Source organism: Nelumbo nucifera, chromosome 1 (assembly GCF_055504915.1).
Source record: "Nelumbo nucifera cultivar China Antique chromosome 1, China Antique-T2T, whole genome shotgun sequence".
Classification (NCBI taxonomy): domain Eukaryota; kingdom Viridiplantae; phylum Streptophyta; class Magnoliopsida; order Proteales; family Nelumbonaceae; genus Nelumbo; species Nelumbo nucifera.
In genome coordinates, this window is record NC_142649.1 from 179,028,719 (window position 1) to 179,049,790 (window position 21,072).

Sequence of the window (21,072 nt, forward strand, 5' to 3'; positions counted from 1 at the left end):
AAGGGATATAGTGAAAAACGAAATACATGGGGTGGCGTCAAAAATGTTCCAAATGACGCCTGAAAAGGGTATTATAGACTAGACGACGCCGATTACTTTTCTTGTTTTAAATGGGCGGAGGAAATACCAATACGCTTTACAGTTAGACAGATCCTCTTGCTTTTTTTACCGTCTTTTTTAACTTTGAAGCAATCCAGAAAAAGACAAAGAACCAGATATGACTTTGACTGGAGGCCGTTTTGGTCATTTTCGATCGCTCATTAAATTTAACGTTGGTGCACAAGTAAATTACCGCAAAAAAGAAGGGTTTTCTCGGCGGTCACCCGGGATAATCCGCTGCTGGAACGGGAATAAGAGGCTGAAAAAAGCGGTTAATAAATTAATAAAAATTAAAATATTTCTGGCGATGAGATGAAGAAAGAGGTTTTGGTATTGGAGGTCTTAAACTCGCAATAGCGGTGGGGTTTGGTGGTTTCTGAGAGACTGAGACTGTGAGAGAAAGAGAGAGGGGGGAGGGGAAGCGAAATCGAAACTCTGAGAAATTGTCACTGTTTTTTTTTTCTTTTTCTTTCTATTCAGAAAGAAATCAGAAAAGGAGAGCGGTTTTCAGGGGAGTTCGTTCATTTTAGGCTGTTTTCTGAAATCGGAGCACTTTGGACTTTGGAGAGGGCAAGTTATCACGTGTTCCGAGTTGATGGTTGCAGAGAAAAGGTTTTCGCCATGAACGGTAATGGATACAGCAGGATGGAGGCAGAGTATATATGGAGGCACCACCGGCACGAGACGAAAGACAATCAGTGCAGCTCCGCCCTCGTTAAACACATCAAGGCTCCTGTTCATCTCGTAAGATCTCATGATCAATCCATGTCTCCGCATCCCTCCTATATTTGCGGATTATTTTCACTTTTCAGTGTTATCTGATGTTTAGACAGTGTCTCCGAGGATTCAGGAAGGTCGATGTCCAGATCCTGCCTTTTCTGGACCAATTTTCACCGGTTTTATTTTAGTCTTTCTCTCATGTTTCTCTTACCTTGTGCGGATCTGAATGGCTCAGCTTGATCTGAAATGCTTTTGTCTCACCTCTAATGACTTCTCCGCTGAATCCAACTTTTTTTCTCGGGCTGTATTTTAGTTGTCCTGTTATCTTTCGTGGCCATAGAGCTAGTTGCAGTCAACTACAGGGTTCGGTATTGTCTAAATTTTTATTCTTAATGGAAGCTCAGTGGAAGGGATAGTTTACTTGGATATTGATAAATATTATAGTTTTTGGATAGATCTCTGGAAGTTTATTATTTCACAGTGATTTTTTTTTCTGTTTAGCGGGAGACTTTTTTCTGGCTTCGGAACAAATTTTCGCAAACAGCGAATTAATACATATTAGTAAATATGCTTTAATATCTTCGCTATTAAAATCTTTCGGAAAGATTTTATTGGATAGAATTGAGATAATCTGGTATCTGTCAAGTGCATGATTTGACCTCTGAATAATTTATGTAGGAATTGAGTTGGATTAGTTCAAGTCCTTTCATTGCTGATATTAATTCAGTGGAACGTCGATATATATATTTTCTATTTGTTTTCCATTGGATTGTTTCTAAATCATTTCCATACCTATTTCGTCAGGTCTGGTCCTTGGTGAGGAGATTCGATCAACCTCAGAAGTATAAGCCCTTTATCAGTAGGTGCGTTGTGCAGGGAGACCTTGAGATTGGGAGTGTCAGAGAAGTGAATGTTAAATCAGGGCTTCCGGCCACAACCAGCACTGAAAGGTTGGAACTTCTCGATGATGAAGAACATATACTCAGCATTAGGATTGTTGGTGGGGATCACAGGCTAAGGGTCTGCCCTTTTATCTTCTTCCTCTTCCTTTTTTCTTAATTTGTACTTTGCCTTATACTTTGCTTGAACAAATTCATGGATTTTTATAAGACTTTGTTGATAGACTAGATATCACATAGTCGTTCATAGGATATATGCGGATGACATAAATTTATTTGTGTATTGTTGGTCGGGATCACTAATAAGTCTATGCTGCAGTTTTTCTTTGGCACGTCTATGCATATGGTGTTGTTTACCCATGAGTATTTGGGTTCTTGCCCCATTATTTAAGTTTATTTTGACTTGTCTGGACTTGATAATATAATGTGCCTGCTGCATATAACCATGAACTGCAACTAATATGTTTAGGTCCTCAGATTGGTCAAAATAAGTTAAAATCAGATAGATTTGATGTCCAGAACTTCTTTGGATTTTTGTATGTTTCTCCTAGCCGTTAGTACTAGTAGGGATTGTCATCTTTCACTTCAATGCTCATCAAGATTTAACACTGTTTTGCAACTGTCATAGAAATTCCATCCTGTTAGCAAGCTCAAAGGTATAACTGAAAACTAATTGAATTTTATCAGACTCATGCTAAAAAACTGTCATGGTTCGTTTTAGCTTTCTTGGGGATGGATGAGAATGTTGAAAATTTCATGAAACATTTGAGTTGGAAGCTCACAGAATACCATTTGACATTTTTAAATCCACCTTTATTTGAGAAGTTTGTTGAACTATTTCAGGTTTAATTCTGATATCACTATTATCCAAATCCTATTGGTTTCTGGTTCAATTTCCCCCTTCGCAGTCTATTAACATGTATAATCAGCATTATCTGCTAATGTGCTATTTGTCCCTGCAGAAATCTATTGGGTGTCAACTTCATTCATAGAATAGCACTTCTACTGAATGTCTTTCATGTTTTTGTTGTATGTTTGTCTGTGTACATCTTTGTTGAGGATGGGAGTGAAGCCTGTAATATCACTGCTTACAGGTTCACAGGCACGTCTAGCTAAGGTTGATTTAAGATATGCAGAAATGTTCTTTGATTATATGACAGGAAAATTCAGATTCTGTTCCTGCTTGATTGCAATAATCTTTGCAGCTCTTATCTTGTAGGCAGCCAAAATTAGTTAATACAATATATTATTTTATAAGTTTTTCTTCATTTTGCAGAACTACTCATCAATCATTACCCTCCATCCAGAAGTTATTGAGGGTAGGCCAGGAACCTTAGTGATTGAATCCTTTGTGGTAGATGTGCCTGATGGGAACACCAAGGATGAGACATGCTATTTTGTCGAGGCCCTGATCAAGTGCAATCTCAAGTCATTGGCAGATGTGTCCGAGCGGCTGGCAGTGCAGGACCGGACTGAACCCATCGATCGAATCTGAGTAATTGGTGATTGGGGGAGACATTGGCTGAAGACTCCAATTCCCGTGGATGAAGCATCCAAGGCTTTTGGATCTTGGAAGCTTTGGAGACAGACCGGTAGTAACTTCTTCCATCTTCAACAGACTGCCCTCACTTCCTATTTTCTTTACTTTGTTTGTTATTTTCCCCTTTTGGTTTCGGAACGATGATGGGATATCCGGTTCTTCAGTATGTCAAGAACCATCATCTCTTCGATTGGTTTTTTTAACCTATCCATGGATTGGGAGAAAAACCAGAAAAGCGGACAAGAGAAAAGGGAAAAAAAACGAAACTGTTCTCTGTGATATTTCTGCTTTTTGGCTGTTTTAGTCTGTGTTGATCCGTGGTCATTACATATCACTGGTGAAAAGAGTTGGCGTTTATCTAGTGGATTTTCATGTGTAGCTTCCGCAGCTTATGGTTGCAAGAGAGAGGAGGAAGGGAGAAGGCAGATGCTGAGTTTGTCAAAGGAGTCATTATTATTATTATTATTATTATTATTATATAAGCATGTCCTTGCGGTCCAGTTGTGCCAACTTCTAAAAGTTATCCTTTGTTACTGTACCAATTGCTTCAAACATCCACTTGCCTGCTGATTTATACGTAATTTCACTGATCACTCATCATCATCTAAGCCTTGCTCCCATCTATAGATGGGGCCAGGCTGATTATTATTACTTTTTGGATCATATATCCTTGTTTTCTTTTTGGGTATTTTTATTTCCTCGGGCAGTCTAACATATTTGGTTGGTATTCCGGTCTCCTTAGTGCTTCGCACTAATTCTTTATCTATTGAACCGGTTTCAATTTTAGTGGCTAACCGTTGTTATCTCATTTATTTTAGAGACTCCATTGTCACCTTATCCTCTACCGCTTGCCATATTTATGTCACCCTTTGTCATTTACCCAGATTTCATCTACTTTTCTGATGCCTGCAGACTAGCATTTGCCATCATAAATTATTGAAGTGTGTTAAAATTAGGAACTTGTTTTGTGGCTTTTCCTTTTATTTTCCTTCTTTTGGGATGAAGAGAGTAATTTCAATTTATTAGTACATGCACTGGTTGCTATAAAAAAAAAGGAATATGCACCCGTTGAATTCCTGGGAGGTAGTCCTGGTCCCTACTTTTTCCTTGTGATGGGTACACCATTATATGAACGTTGTAAGGAAAATGGTGGATTTATCAGTGATGGGGGTTTTATTTGCATGGCCATTCTGCACTTGGGCCATTCTACTAGTTTCTAGTGCTAATTAAAATTCTGAATGAATTCCAGATCAAATTGCCTGCATGGCAAAAGCAGTGTAAGGCGATCGCCTTATAGTTAATACAATAAAAAGAAAATGACAAAAAAAAAAAGTGTTTTTTGTACTTTTTTCTCGTCTACGTTCTCCATTTTGATAAAAACTGAAACCCTATCCATTAGTCTATGTTTGATTCGAAGGAAAAGGTAGAGGTTTCCCTGCCATTCCCTACCTTTTCCTTGAGAAATCTATGGAAGGACAAAGTAGACAAACTTAAAAGTCCACCATACAGTTGAGAATTGCAAGTTGAATGCTGTGAAACTCCTTTGAGTTGACTTTTAGTTTTTACAGGGGTATTTTCGTTTTTCTCTCTTTCTGTGGTGCAAAGATTTTACCAACGAGATTTGGTGATAACACCACATGATGGGGTTGTATCCCGGTCCGATTGAATCGCCACCTGGATGCTGATATGGACGAGAATATGGCCATGAGCTTGGCCAGGTTGATGACATAGAGCATCATTCATTATGATAGAAGCATCAGCTATGATGTGCATCGAGAACCCCAAACCGAGAGGGGCATGTGGCAAACAACGGGCTCCCGCAGAGCCCCCCATGACAAGGAGTGCAAAACCACACTAGAACCTCGGCCGAAGGCCCCTCAGAACTCTCCATGCATCCCAAAAAGTGACGAGCACCACAGCATTCCCCTGTGGGTATTTAACTGCATGTAACATGAAGTAAAGCACTCTAACCATTTTAAACTCTCTCTCTCTCAGTTTTGCTCGGCTAAGACAAGTTCGATTTAGTAGCCCGACGGCCCGATGTAAGTCGGACTTGGACAAGATTTCAGGCCCGTAGGTTCAGGCTCGGGCCTAAAATATCGGGTCCGATTTTTTTTTTTGGACGGGTTTGGATTTTCTCATAAAAACCTGGCCTGAGCCTGATCCTAACTTGATAATGTATTATATTAATAAAAATATACTTTATATAATAAAAAACATATATAATATATTTTTTTTATTTTTTCAAGTAATAATATGACTTTTTATTTTTTTTAGGTTTTGAAGTCTTTTAGTATAAACAAAACAGTTTTTAATTGAATTGAAAAAAAAATCTTTTTTCCAAATTTCTAACCGGGCTCGAATTCGGGCTTGGGCTTCAGGCTTTTATATGAGGGCCAGGCTCGGACTCGGGCCTAAACATATTCTGTTAATGTAGAAGCAAAGCCCGGCCCGAACCCAGCCCGTAAACAGGCCTATTAGGTAACCACCTCGGGGGCCTCTGACTTCAACTTTTTATAGGTTGTCGGATTCTCACTAGCTTATCCTACACAGCTCATCTACTGCAACACATCCAATTCGATCCATCCAGTTTAGCGGAGCCTTTTATTTACTGTTTGCATATCTCATTTGGAATAACATTACCACGTTACTTCACAGCATGCAAGTTCATGTTTCCTATATGCATTTTGGCCTTTTGGGTTGACAAATTCTTATTGGAGTAAATGAGTGATCAACTAGGCACCATGACATCACATGTTCAAGATAACTGCTAGAATGCTAACAACTGGACATTAGTGTTGATTTATGAAAATTCAAGATACTTAGTTGTCACTAGGGATGAGCGGATGAGCAGTTTATACTTGGAACTAACCTCAAACCATCCTTGAACCAACACTCACCCAAACCTGTTCCTAGGTCTTAGGGTTTTATCCTACCTTTCTGACTTGGAGAATTGACTTTGGAATCAAGTTTGCCTTAAAATATATCCCAGAAAACTTTAAGGGTGTAAAGATTTGAACCAAAGCACACATGATTGCCAATCATGGTTTCACTTGACCATTGAGTCACTTAACTGATTTGATCATTTTTCTTCAATTCAATATTTGAATGTGTATGATAAATAACATAAAAGGTAAAATTTTACAAAATTTAAATTATAATGACAAGTTTTGAAATTTATATTAATATATTATGATAATCTATGGATTAAATTATTCAATCAAATTAATCAATAAATAATATAAATTTTTAACTATGGATTATTAATTATTAAAAGCAAGTTTTTTTAAAAAAACAGATTCATTTTCAAGGGGATAAAGAAAGAATAGGTTCCACATGTAGACCTTGAAACCGACCTTGACAGCATACATTCCTGATCCAAATATCTGGAATTGACCATCCCCTACAAGGTAAGTTCCAAGTTCTGCCTTCAAACTGAACCAACCCAACACATGCTCACCCCTAGTTATCATGCTTTGAAAGTTGATATCCAAGTGTCACTACCTAAAGTACATTACACTTGTATGTATTTTTCTTGAAAAAAAAAAAAAAGATCGAAGGACCTCTGCAACTATTGGCAAATTAATTAGGTTGGACAATAATGATAAGGTAAAATACAAAAACCTCCCTTGAAGTTTCTGAAAATCATAAAAACCTCCTCTATAGTTTCACTTTAGCAAAAATCTCCCCTCTATTTTTGAAAAATTCGACAACATCCCTTCCATCAATGACAAAACATGTATAATTACATTTTTACCATTAGACCTCATGGATATGATGGTGGACTGGCTGTTAGTGAGGGATTCTTATATTAAATTCAATGGCCACAGTGTGTTTCAGTTAGGGAGAGGGGAACACATCTGAGAATTTCTCAGTAACAGCCAATCTTTGTTTTAACATGGATGACAATCTGAACTGTTAGACATCCAACAATGGTACTAGGAATTTCGTTCAGCAATGAGCAGGAACAATACTTTATTTTCTTGTTTGTTATAGGAGGAAGCATGGTGGAGAGGTATGAGAATAAAATAAAAGAAAAAAATGCTAGAGAGGGGAAGATGGAAAAAAAATGAAATATAAAGATAATGGGAGAAAAAGGTAAGAGGGAATCTAGAGATTGAGACCTAATCAACGGATGAAAAACAGAGGATGGATTGGTAGAAAGAGGCAATGGCTTCAAGTTACAAATGGAAGGAATTGAGGCAAGAAGAGAGAGAGAGAGAGAAAGAGAGTGATTGAGAAAAATGGGGACCTTAATTGCAGTAGTGGTATGAAAGTGGTCACAGTAGCTTAGCCACTACTGTCGTTCGAATAGATGAAATCGATAACCAAGGGGGCGTTTGTAGTGACAGAAGAAAGTCAAACAATGGGAGATGAGGAGGAAAGGAAGAGAGAGAGAGAATGAGAAAGAGAGGAGAAAGGATGGTCGGAGGTGGAGATCAAATTCAATCACCGCCGTTGTGTCTTTCAGTCAAGGAGAGATGATGAATAGTGCTATTTCACACAGTGCATCATGAGGATTCAGCCTCAACGATCCAAACTGAAGGGATGAGAGATCTATCATATGGATGGCCTAACCCTGCAGGTAGGTTGGGCAAAATTTCAAAAATTTCTCTCTCCCATCTAGGAATCACATTCCCTGTTTTAGAAAATCGACATTTTCAATGATCAATCTTGAACCAAGAACAGGATCAGATCTGAAACCAAAAGGTAGGAGAGGGATATATCTGATACAGAGTAGCAGTAACTCCCAATGAATGTGTTCACGCCTAAAGAAATCTCAAAAAACTGATACCACTGAAGATGACACAGTGTAGGGTGGAGCAGAATCAACAGTGTTCTTCCCAAGAACTGAACCCTTCGGAAAGAATTCGATGGAGGCTGTGAGCACGACTTCATATCAGCCTTTTTCCAAAGACTGATGTTAAGAACTATTCTTGATCGTTCCTACAAGAATGGAGATCGAACTGGCAATTGGCGGCAACTAGAGGAGAACACAAGGAGAAGATGGCACAGTCACACTGTTGCTGTCTTCTCTCTATGTGATCTAAGATCTGATGCCTGGGGTTTTGAGATATCCTGAATGGTTCGCCCTCTCCTCCTTTTATAGACTTAAAGATATCAGCTCCTAATCCCATTAGGAGTTTCCTGATTCAAATCCTTATTTGAATCCAGACTCTGTTTAAGTGATAAGGATAGATCCTTATCTTATCTGCGGATTAGATCAGCTCTCCTAATCTCATTAAAAGGTTTCCAGACCCAAATCTCTATTTGGATCTAGACTCTCTAAGTGAATAGGGATAACTCCTTATCCTATCTATTGATCCAAATCCCAGATCTGCCCCTTCTTTAACTACAAATTAGACCAGTTCGAACTGGGCTTTAGGTCCAATAAGTCCATGTGCTCAGTAACCCTCCAAACTGCTGCCCAGTTGGGCTTCTTTGTATGGCGTGAGACCCAAACATTGATCTACACATCAGCCACATGGGTTCAGCCCATCCTTTATTACAAGGCCTGGCCGAATACACTGTTATGGACAGTGAACCCCTGAGCCCATCACCATGGGCTCTTAATGGGCCCAACACTTACACTAAGTGGTCCTTGGGCCAAACACCTTATAAAAACCCAAGGACTGTGGGCAGATGCAAGATTAGCCCATCAGGTATTACCCTCAATGGTCTTACACTTAACCTCTCAGCCCATAATGATCAAACATTGCCCGACAATAGAGGACATCTCCCTCGGCTGCAAGGAGCAGTGTTGCATTCTCTACTCACATTGATTCCGGGAATTAAAATATTTTGAAACCATATATATATATATATTGCAAAAAACAAATTTCAACGATTGAAATCAGTTGCCGGCAGTATTGGTTTCCATCAGAGAGAGTGCATCCCCGATCATTACCTTTGTCCGACAAAGGGGCTGATCCTGTCACTATGATCACCCACTCAAATGAATTCTTAGACTGTCCCAACATACCCAGGTTTTGACCATCTCTAAGGATCTCACTGATTGGCATATCAAATACAAGCCAATCCGACACTTAGTGCAGTATCATAATCGAATCTAGGGGTCAAGTGTAACATTCCAGTTTTGCCCACTAATCACCAAGGTCTAGGGTACTGGAATTTTGGTCCGGTTCAAGGTTTCAAGTAAACCTACACTGCATGTACCTCGGGTCTCACCCTGGCAGCTGAGACAGGCTACCCCAACCAACTTGGCGGCACATCAGTGTCAGCCTTATCAGGGTAAATCTCCCCAGATCTATCTAATGGCTGTGAACATTCTAAACTAACACGAATCTCATATGTGTCTTTTAAGGGTATTACACAGAAACACACCATCATAACATGAATCAAATATGTACTTTATTTATTTACATTAAATGTCATAATGTACATCATTCTGATTGGAGCTAAGGGCATACACTGTCTAAGACAAACACCTTTGCTTCGAGAATTCACAAGATGCTGAAATTGGGTCCAAGTATTGATGAGGAGATAAGAGTAGATGACATGTTACGCCACAAAGGAGGATGGAAACGAGGAGAGCAAGATAGAGGAAGTCAATTAGTTCTCTCGACGGCATGACTTGTGGATATGCAGGTTTGATTTTTTAGAAAAGCAAGCAACAAAGGTGGGGGTTCAGAGAGCAATAGGGGATTCAATATCCTGTTAATGCAGTGGCTCTCTTTTTTTTTTTTTTTTTCTAATTTGGGTCTTCTCTCCTGTCTTTTTTGTTCACTTGTTAAACCCCAAAGTTCAAACTTCTATGTTTTATATAGTTTTTCGTTGATATAGATCTCTGGACTTCCTTGCATCTCATCCTATCATAATCTTGCTTAGTAGGACGCATATTTCTAGATTTTGGGATTTATGTTCATGCAGTGTATAATTTCTGAACGTTGCCGTTTTGTGTTTCAGTCAAGGAGAGGGGAACGGTGAATAGTGTTATTTCCCGGAGAGAGAAATCAAAGGAATTAAAGGAAAATTAAAGAAAATGGAAGGTTGGAAAAAAAATTGATCATTATTTTAACATTTTCTGTTGGATCATTGACAGAAGGGAGGTGTTTATTGACTTTCAAAAATAAAGAAAAAGTTTTGCTAAAATAAAACCATGTTTATGGGGAAAGTTTTTGTGATTGTCAAAAACTTCAGGGAGGTTTTTGTGTTTTACCCATAATAATATCACTCATGCCCAATCAATTAGAAGTTTCCGGATCAAAATGTAACCATGGAAGGATCTCGGCAATTATTGGTGAAGTAATTAGGTTGGACAATATCACTCATGCCCAATCAATACTCAATAGGTTTCCAGATCAATGCAGCAATGAACCATTCAGGGTAGAGTGAAGGTAAAACCATCCCTCAAGGCCGAGTCCGTCTCCACTTGATGCCTTAACACGGCCACATGGGTCGTTTTAATTAGTCAAACTCTTAGACGTGTGAATACGTGATTGAAGCGTAAGAGACACGGACTCCAAGGAGCATAGCTCCCAAACATGTACGTACGTGGCCTACAAAAAGGAGGCCACGTTCCGTGCACCCATGGGTGCAATCGTCCAGTACACCCACGAATGAGAGATGAACACGTCATCTCATCCATGTTAACTTGAATTAACGGAAATTTTCTCCATTACTAATAGCTCGGTTGGTTGAACCGGTCATATTGTAATGTTTTGCGGTGCATAATTTTGTAATCAGTGGTTTATATGCAAAGAGCCGACTTCAAATATTCCGTTGTGACAGTCAAATGTCCAAACTTCAAATATTTCTGCTACCATCTCTCTCTCTCTCGTTCATGGGGACGTAGCAGCGAGGAATGGAATTGGAACTGCGAAACAGAGGAATAAGGAGGGTGTGGTCCATCCATCACGGCCTAAGATAGTACCTGCTGTAGAGAGATCGCCGCCTGTGGATATGGGAGCGAAGATGGTAGCAATTGCTATGGAACTGAATGTAAGGTTGAGATCGGCCGATATGCCGGAAACCATGCAAGAGCTAGCGTTCCGACTGACCAGGGCTCTGATGGATGCCGCCTCAAACAGCCCGAGACCCAACCTCACTCCCATGGCTCTTGCTCTGAAGAAGGAACCCATCTGGTGGTCCAATTAACGATTTTAAATTCTTGGACGAAGCCGCAGAGAAAGAAAATTATGTTTTTATTCCTCTTTAGTTGACTGTCCACAATTCCACATGTTGTTTAACCATCACCGGATATGTTATGATCGAACTAGTACGGTTTCACGGGATCACCGGAGAACCATGCTTAGATACCAACTTTCAAGATTTAAGATCTCGGGCGACGAAAGAGAATAAATGAACTTAAATCTCAAGTAGAGCCTTCCTTTAATTAGCTTAGCGTTAACAGTGGTGGCTGATCGATTTTGCAGGAAGTCGATGCGTCGTATGGCCCAGCTTGGCACTGCGTGGTGGGGAAGAGTTTTGGATCGTTTGTAACTCACTCGCGAGGAGGGTTCCTACACTTCTAGATCCACAAACCCTGTTTTCTTCTATTCAAAACGGAGGTTTGACGAGTCACAGGGCCTCCTCTGAAAGTCTGTGACCTCAAAAAATAAAAATCAGTGGGATATATCTTTTTTACAGTGTTATAATTGTACCTGAACTTCTCAGGAATCAATCAAAAGGGTGAATGGTACTATTTTGGCCTTCTCCATTGTTTTAGAATTCGAGTATTCTTTTTCCGTCCAGATATTTTGCACTTCCATTCCGTCTATGACAGGTCTCACTTGTCTGCTATGAGACAGACCAAATGGAAATGCAGTAAAAAAGAAGTGGAGAGAAAAAAGTTTAGGAAATTCCAAGTTTCCAACTCGACATCAAGAGGTTACTCTCTCATCCGACTGGAAAGACACGGTTCCATTGGCCCTGTTTATCCACACCTCCGGCACCATGAGCCAACCAAAAGGAGTGGCGCTTAGGCAGCTCAACCTTGCGGCCTCAGTACAGAACATCAAATCGGTGTATAAAATAACCGAGTCCTTTTCTCTACAGAGAGAAAGGATGGGTTTGTACTTCGGAGAATGAGCGAACTTGGCGAAGTGGCGGTGAAGAATAAAGAGGGAGAAGAGGAGGAAGAGGGAGATCGTCGGTGGGATGTTTCTGGGTTAGGGATCGGCGGAGGAGAGGAAGAAGAGGGAGTTCGAATGAATTTAATCAACTTTTTGTCTTTTTGTATCCGGTTCAACCGGATTCCAGTTACTAACGGTAGAAAATCCATTAACAAAAATCAAATTTTCAAATGCTACGTGATAGCTCCTTATTGGTAGGTTCACGCGGCAGAACGCGAAACTCTACAAAAAGTATGAGAATATAATCGACAGTTCTAAAACAGTATCCAAATGAATTCACATCTGCACCCACAGCATGTTCCAATCGTGTATTGGGAACATCTACTGGCAATTTCGAGAGATGTTCAAATACACGCCCGACAATGCACATCTCCCGAAGTTGAATAGGAGATGTTACAAGGTGGGGATATATGCTGTAGGGGCGTAGATGTGAATTCTTTCTTATTGACGATTAGCTAAAAATCCTCCTCTTAAATTAATAGCAGATTTGAAATTTTTTTTTTTTGGGGGGGGTGGGGATGCTACGGTACTTAATGATTAGTATATCATAAAATTCATAAAATAGATAAGACTTGGTGGAAAATGAATTATATAAATTACATGTAATGATTTCAATACACTGTACATTGCTCACCTCACAGTTAGAGAAGATTATACGTGGAGGTAAGGATTTTAAGCCAATGCAAATTCCTCTTCCTGTTGTTGCTGTTCAGAAAATCGCCCTTCCCGGCAAGGTAGAAGTATCTGCTTGACGTCTTCTGCACTGAGCGTCTCATATTCAAGAAGAGCATTTGCCAATGCATGTAATGCCTTCTCATGCTGCAAAGTGCAGGACCCTTGTCAAAAAATAATAATAAAAAAAAGACAAACTAGGCTTTTTGTCACAATTTATACCAAATATCCAAAACTAGGAAAAAGAATGTCAATTTCCTAGGTCACACAGGAGAACCCAAACTGAGCTAAGTAACATTACTAGATGGCTGGTTCACTACTTCTAGGAAGCACACAAAAGCCTATGCCATACCAGAATTCATAGCTAACACAGTAGAAAAGGCTAAACCAGGAACAATGTACTCGATCCATGTACTGAGTATTGGGTGATATGTGTTTTTTGACCCAGATAGATGAAACCCAAGACAGAAATGAGTCACCATCACTGCCACATGCATATATGAAATACCTGGGGTCCAGTTCCTCTACAATGTTAGTGTCCCAAGTCCCAACCTCAGGAAAAGGAATAACTGAGATAGGTACCTCCCAGTTTAAAACTTTAAATCATGTTCTGCTTTAGTCAACCATGCTTCTAAGCCTAGCAGGTGGAGACCTTATGTTTTCCTTGTAAAAATTATGGAGAAAAATAATCTTACAAACTTACCTTCTTTAGTAGAGCTTTAACACGATCATATGCCTCTCTTAGGATTTTCACCACCTGCAGTGTTCAAATTACATTTATTATGATTGCATAATGTGTAACATTAGAAAAATAGATCCTGATTCATAGCATTGGGCCTAAACATAGTTGTCAGAATTTTACAATTTAGGATATGATCTACAATTCAAATATTATACCTGAATCATTTTCTGAAAAATCTTACAATAACAGTTAATATTCTGATTTGATTTAAGACTTACGATTTATATAATCCATGCAATTCAAATCAATTTGATCGAGACCTAATTTTCTACTTTGTCATTCCTTTATCTAATTTTTATGAAGGGACTTTAATTTTAAAACTCTTACTCAAGTAAGATTTACTAAGGTTACTTAGGACTTATTTAGAAACCTTATTGGGTTTTGCTGTACGTCATTTATAGGTTAAAGAGCCATCATAGTGGAACACCTAGTCGCCTATGTGCCTACAATTTTACAAAGAAAAACTAAATTCTAGATCAGTTTCCTAGCTTTAAATACCAATTGCATGCAATTCTTTTGGTCTAGCAATAGCATGCATATAGATTGATAAATAGCAATGCTCTTTAAAAACATCAACTTTCCTCTCAAAACATGGCAAACCATCATAAATGAAAGGCAATAAGCAATTTCAATCTATTAATTTTATTATTCAAACACAGCACTTTAACATAATAAGCCTGCAACTACATGTCCAAAAAAATATTAGACTAAAGATTGCTATAATTTTATATTAATAAAATTTAAGAGAAAGAATATAACTAAAAGAAAAATGAACAAGAGGCAGAGAAAAAAAATCTTTTATCCTTCTTTCTTTGTCTTTTCAAAACCCTTAAATAACCCTAAAATAAGGCATGAGTGATATACATAACAAATAGTACAATGTATTTAATGCACATTCTAATAAGATGCAGGCATTTTACTAATACTACTATAAGGTGCACTCCTTGTCACCTAGAAGTGTGCCTTTTTTTTTTATCAATAGGAGTGTGCCTTGTTTCCTAGAACGGTTATGGGCCTTATGGCATTCAAGCTAAGCACCCCACTGAAGGCATCTTTTCACTTAGGCAACACCTTGACAACCATTGTTTATGAGTACGTACATGGTAGATATGAATTAAAAATGGGGTAAAACAACTATAATCTAAGGATTACAATATAATTGTGACTTTCGGAACAGAACACACCTCTGCATCAATGCGTGATTGCATGTCTGAACTTGGTCGCTCTTTGATATAAATTGGTCCAATAGTATTACTCATCCCACAAGTAGTTACCTTGCATAGAAAAGATACTCAACTCAGCAAAGCCTTCACCAATTTAAGGTAAAATCGATCCATCCATCATCCATGCCTTATTGCAATATAAGGTAAAATATTAATCATTAATTTCTTCTTAAGTTGTAACTTATAACCATCAAAATTTCATTGTATACTCAGGACAAGTTTAACAAGTGAAAGAAAACAAGAATTTATAGCAAAATGGCACAGAGCTTTCATCCTTGTAAAACAATTATAAGAATGATAAATCATTTAAAATGAAGAGGTAATTGCAAAAGAGCTTTGAGAAATACCATATATTGTGCAAGCTCTGTTGCTGTGTGTAGATCATTACTTGCTCCAGTTGTGACATGTTCCTCACCAAAGATGAGTTCTTCGGCAACTCTTCCCCCCATACAGACATCTAGACGTGCTAATAACTGCTTCTTGCTAATTGATGTCTCATCATTTGAAGGGAGCTGAGTAACCATACCAAGGGCAGACCCCCGTGGAATTATTGTTGCCTTGTGAATTGGGTGTGCGCCATCAGTATTGAATGCAACAATTGCATGGCCACTCTCATGATATGCAGTGAGCTGAAAAAAATGAATAATTATTTCAGTATAACAGTTCTTATGAATTTTACAGACAGGTAAAAATAGCATAATTGTATATGGTGCACATGTAGGAGCAATTACCACCATTCAAGAGTTCATGGGTTCCTCATCTAGGATATACTAAAGGAACATAAATTGGCTGATTTGGCAACCCTATCTACACCAAACCTTTTGACAGACTAGTCCCAGCTATGTACCAGATTGATGGGAATTATATGTATACAATTGTTTAAACATACCAATGGAGAGACTATCCTTAGTTTCTAACTAGTGGCTTACTGTTAATTCTGTCTTTGCAATACCAGATTAAATGGGACCACAAGAAAAAAGTTTCCACAGAAAATACAAATTTGGAAGTTGAGTTGAGTTGAGCTTTCCCTTGGAAATATGTTAGCTTGTAGGACACCACCATCTATCAAATATCAGAGCTCACACCTGCTGCCGGGAACCAAACGAGTTCCTAAATACATCTGCTGCAATCTGAAAGATAATTAATGTTCCCCCAGTTTATATTTCTGTTGGTCCTCCATTACACGTTTAAGTTAGTAGGTCTTCCATCTTTGTACACATGGCCCAATATAGCATTAAATATTACCATCATAGCAAGAATCCATCCCGTGGGTTGTCCAAAGTACTGATAAGGAGAGGAAGAGAGAGAGAGTGAGCGAGAGAGAGAGAAGGTAGCTGTCCAAAGTGAGATTTTAGATAGAACCAATGAAAGAAGATGCAGTATTTGTACTATATCTGAATTGTTACACTTGATTAACTTCTATAAGAAGTGAGAGCCTCCTATGATCCTATAATTGCATTTACTATCAACCACCTGTACTTTCTCAAAGAAAGCACACCTACCTTCTTTGATTCTTCTGATATGAACATTGTCTTCCGCTCAGTACCCATAATTATTCTGTCCTTTGCAAACTCCAGCTGTGCAGCAGTCAACTTCTCAGCACCTTCAACAGCAGCTTTAATGGCTGCAATATTCACCAGGTTCGCCAAATCTATTGTAATGAAAAGGGAAAGAACAAAGTAAATGCACTGGGTTTCTAACATATATATCTCAACACATTCTTCACAAATATGCTCTTCAAGTGATTTTCTGCCACCTAAAGCAGCCTAAATGGCCATAACATTTACCAGGTAACCAGATCTATTTGAATAGGAAGCAAACAAAGCCAAAAAAGAAGAAAGAAGAAGATAGATAAATACGATGGATTCTACCATATTGTATGTCTCAAAAACATATACCTAGGGAGTTAGGATTTTCTGCAAATATTGGCCTATGAAACACAGCAAAATACATATTGTATTAGGTCAGGAGAGAAAAAAACCTGCACCATTGAAGCCAGGTGTACCACGGGCAAGAGCTTTGACATCTACATCATCAGCCAACGGTTTGTCTTGCAAATAGAGTTCCAATATTTCTTGGCGTCCCCGCACATCAGGACTAGGAACAACAATCTGGAAGAGGTTTTTGTGAAATTTTCATTCCTCACTTGGCAATGTTAGACTTATTTCAATATTCTTGTTAGTCAAGTTTATTGCTCATTTACTGTTTCTGTCAATTGCAATCTTTCTTTTTAAATAACTTTTTCTACTTTACTATCAAAAAAGTACTTCCAATAACTAGATTTTTCAATCAGAAGACCATCTACAGCACGCACAAGAAGCAATCTGTTCTAAGTTGAAGGGGAGTAGTAAGAAATGATTTAAGCACTCGTAATTTAACAATGGATATGGCACTAAACAGGAAAGAATGGCAAAACAGGATTCATGTAGCCAACCCCATATAGTGGGACAAAGGCCAAGATAATGATGATGGTTTTCAAAGATGCAGCCTCAATAAAAAGAACTGGGATGAACACAATAAGCAAAAACAACCTGGTTAATTCCAATTACAGTATGTGATTGAAGTTTACTTTCCCACCAATCTAATGACCATTTAGATGACCACATTCAAACTGAGAGGTAGAGCTTATTTGTTAGCATGGGGTTTCAACTAGAGCAAAGATTTTTGCAGTTAGACAAGGACTAAGACTTGCTATTTCATTAAATATTACATATTTAATTGTAGAAGGGAACTCTAAATAGGGAGCAACTCATAAGTTGATAGCCAAGCAAAGCAAGGAGCAACAAGAAATTAACTATTTTGGTGTAATCCCTCAGATTAAGGGTTTGAAGAGAGTATAAATAGTGGGGGGTTGGGGGCTAGCAAGGGCTAGCTGCTTCTAGGAATGCTAGGCACAACGCATATTTGTACATTTTACTTATTAAATCAATAAATTATATTGTCATTAATGAAAAAAAAAACACAAAAAAGAACATCTTTTTTGGGATCACGAGGGATAACTAGAACAAAATATTTAAGAAGGAGAGGTTTGTCATTTAGAAGTTGGAAATTCAACAAAGGCTCCAGCAAAACGCTCTCAAGCGATATTCATCTCTAAAGCTGGGACTATCAAAATCTTTAGATTAAAAGACAATTCAAACATCAAGTCCTGAATATTCCATTTCACATACCACAATAATTTTCAAGAGATCATATAATTAAAGAAATTGCTTATATATATTAAAAACTACCAAAAAAATAAATAATTCACTAAAGAACTTACATGCCTGTCGAATCTACCAGGCCTCGTCAAAGCCGGATCAAGAATATCTGGCAAGTTTGTTGCAGCCATCAATATTATGCCCTACCAAAATAAAATCCATTTCAGAAAATACAAAAAAAAAAGTAAAATACTGAAACAATGCAACAAACTTCAAATATACCTCATTCTGCTCAAAACCATCCATCTCAACAAGCAGTTGATGTAATGTTTTCTTTGTATGTCCTTCCCACTGCTTTCTGGTGGAACCAACAGCATCAATTTCATCAATGAAAATGATGCAGGGTGCCTACGAACAATAATTGAATGAACACATCAAATTAGTAACAAATACCAGAAAATTGTGCTATCACTTGGATGAAACAAAATAAAATAACTAAATAAATAAATGATTAAAGGGCATTACACTCAGAAACAAAATAAGAGAGTGAAATAACTATATTTGTTCAACATTTCAACATAATAGTCAAGAGATCAACATAATAGGAGTAGCTCCAATAGGTGATAAAATGAGATAGAGTAGACTAAGATGGTCTGGGCACGTGCATAGAAGACCACCAACTCTGCCAGTTAGAAGAAGTGATTTGTTACACATTGAAAGGGGATAAAAGATCTCGGGTAGGCCAAAAAGGAATGGGTATAAGTAGTAAGAAATGATTTAAACACTAATTATTTAACAATGGATATGGCTTCAAATAGAACGGATTGGTGAAACAGGATTCATGTAGCCAACCCCATATAGTTGGGACATGGATGATGATGAGTCATTAGATCAACATATGAAAGTAAATAGCTTATATTAAAGAATAGAATAATAGGAATTAAGATGTAACCAAATTCTAACACTGAGTGCGAAGAAAAGTAGGTTAATTACTGATCACTTGTAGGCATTTAATTTGTTCCACTTGGTGGTAAATCATCCATGAGGAAAGAGGAGAGGATCACTTAAAAAAGGAGGTAAACATATTTTGTTGTGAATATTAAGAAGTGCAAAGAGTAGAGATTGTGGGTCTAACAATGTTTCACACCAATTTGTATCCCTGTAATGAGAGATACTTTTTATTTATACACCGTTAAAATCATGCAAAATTATGATAAAGACCCCAGTGGTACTGATACTACGATTAGGTCCCTGACTATATATTCTCTTCCTGAAATAACCCTTCATTATCAATGTCTTCACCCTATCACTGACCCAGCCAGTTGGACTGTTTAACCTGTCACGCAGCACTGGTTTTTTAACTCCTAACCTTCCTTTATTTTTTTTATTCATCAATCTAACCTACCTTTATTCAAAAACCCATTGACTTGGTTAGAGACCCAGAAATCGAGGTGATTGAATAGTTGATCTGATTGACTCAGACGACAGATCATGGGTTACAAATTACTATATATTTTTTATTTTTAGATTTAAACTTTTTTAATAACACCTATAATTGTGTATGTGCCCTAGGAGTGCAAGCTGGATACTTGATTTTAAGATTTTACACTGCATCACGGGTTTCCATGCCAGGCCCATTCAAATTTTGACAAAACCCCAACTCGAGCCTGCTTAAGTTGCACACCTAATGTACCCTTAATATTAATCCTTATTATGATAAACAAGAGTATCTTTTGTCCATTAGGGATGTGCCCAGTCTATAAAAAATGGGATATCGCCAAATCAGGTCCCTTCAAAAATCATGGTGCTGGTATAGGTTACCAGCTATCAGACCTTAATCATTGGGATCATTTTATTTCCAAAGGTTGGAAACTCTGCTCTAAACCACAACTCAAAGGTTAAGTGCAGAGTCACCCTCAAACCACAACAAAAGATACTTGAAACAGGTTCCAGTAAAAAGATCAGTAAGACTGCTTCCATGTATAATGTGATTCCAATTCACAATATAAATAGTTTAGCAAGCCTTTTAAGTACACAAGACCACAGTAATGTCAAGCACATATAAATTAATTCTCCATCCTATTTTTTATTTCCACAACTTTCTCATATCATTCAACTCTTGTGGGGTCCTTAATGAGCACTAGTGGCTTCATGAGAAACAAAGCTCTCAGAAAAATGAAAAGAATAAAAGGCCATTACCCAGTGCCGGTCCCAACTATCAGGGGTCTCGGGATGGACTGGATACAGACCTAAACATTAGCTTTTCTTTTCTAGTCACAAAGTGGGAACTTGATACTGGAACACTACTCTCACGCTTGTCAGCCCAGTATTTTACTATTGAACTAGAAATTTAATGGAAAATTTTTAATAATTTAACTAACAAGTAACATGGGGCCATTACTTGGTGAGTGGTCTTTATCCAGTCTATCACTACCAAAACCAGGGATACATTTGAAATTTAGCCTCAATTTACAATTTCCATTTCATCTAATCAAGCAATGTATACATCTCTTACAGTTTCAGGTCAGCATTAAATCAAGAAGGGGGAGATAAAATCCCAAAATATAAATGCAACTGAAGATTGAAAAGTTATTACTCAATTAATCAATATGAGGTTTTACTGAGGGGGAGATAAAAGCAAAATTATAGTGTACTATCAATAGTGTACAGAAGATATTGCAAAGTATCACCATAATTTTTGACTATCAAAAAAGAAAAATAATTTCTGCAGCATATGATTCTCGCATGGTATTGTAATACACACACATATTCAAATATTTCTATTTTCAGAAATCAGAAAATCTCCACCACCTTTTTCTTAGCAGCTTGGAATAAGGAACGCACACGTCGAGCACCAACACCAACAAACCTGGCATACAGAAGCAGAACAATAAAATAATAAACTTAAAAAGCACCATAATGTAATTCCTGACTCTATGTTG

General features: G+C 37.9%; 2 protein-coding genes across 5 annotated transcripts in view; one reads left to right on the forward strand and one right to left on the reverse strand.

Annotated features, from left to right (window-relative positions):
* Nucleotides 1-289: 289 nt before the first annotated feature.
* LOC104600341 (abscisic acid receptor PYL8-like) lies at nt 290-3,839 on the forward strand. Its single transcript, XM_010263232.3, has 3 exons — nt 290-843; nt 1,624-1,839; nt 2,995-3,839. Exons 1-3 carry the CDS (start codon nt 721-723, stop codon nt 3,211-3,213), a joined length of 558 nt encoding a protein of 185 aa, XP_010261534.1. The 5' UTR covers nt 290-720; the 3' UTR covers nt 3,214-3,839.
* A 9,057-nt stretch (nt 3,840-12,896) lies between these two features.
* The window catches only part of LOC104600340 (ATP-dependent zinc metalloprotease FTSH 11, chloroplastic/mitochondrial-like), a 46,313-nt gene continuing 38,137 nt past the window's right edge, over nt 12,897-21,072 (reverse strand). Inside the window, exons 9-17 of one of the 4 annotated variants that reach the window (XM_010263231.3) lie at nt 20,942-20,999; nt 18,413-18,538; nt 18,253-18,333; nt 16,972-17,101; nt 16,493-16,641; nt 15,338-15,619; nt 14,952-15,041; nt 13,729-13,782; nt 12,897-13,172 (exon numbers count right to left, since the gene is read on the reverse strand). In XM_010263231.3, the coding sequence (XP_010261533.1) occupies nt 13,026-13,172; nt 13,729-13,782; nt 14,952-15,041; nt 15,338-15,619; nt 16,493-16,641; nt 16,972-17,101; nt 18,253-18,333; nt 18,413-18,538; nt 20,942-20,999 (1,117 nt within the window). In that variant the 3' untranslated portion in view covers nt 12,897-13,025. Of the gene's footprint in view, nt 13,173-13,728; nt 13,783-14,951; nt 15,042-15,337; nt 15,620-15,950; nt 16,275-16,492; nt 16,642-16,971; nt 17,102-18,252; nt 18,334-18,412; nt 18,539-20,941; nt 21,000-21,072 lie in introns of those variants that run through there. The other 3 variants (XM_088895439.1, XM_088895441.1, XM_088895440.1) reach the window with 3 other exon arrangements.

Bases quoted from the DNA above. Each gene is read 5' to 3' on its own strand.
- LOC104600341 (XM_010263232.3), top strand. From the start codon at position 721: ATGAACGGTAATGGATACAGCAGGATGGAGGCAGAGTATATATGGAGG. The intron at 844-1,623 runs GTAAGATCTCAT...CTATTTCGTCAG, and splicing joins TCAAGGCTCCTGTTCATCTC to GTCTGGTCCTTGGTGAGGAG. The intron at 1,840-2,994 runs GTCTGCCCTTTT...TTCATTTTGCAG, and splicing joins GTGGGGATCACAGGCTAAGG to AACTACTCATCAATCATTAC.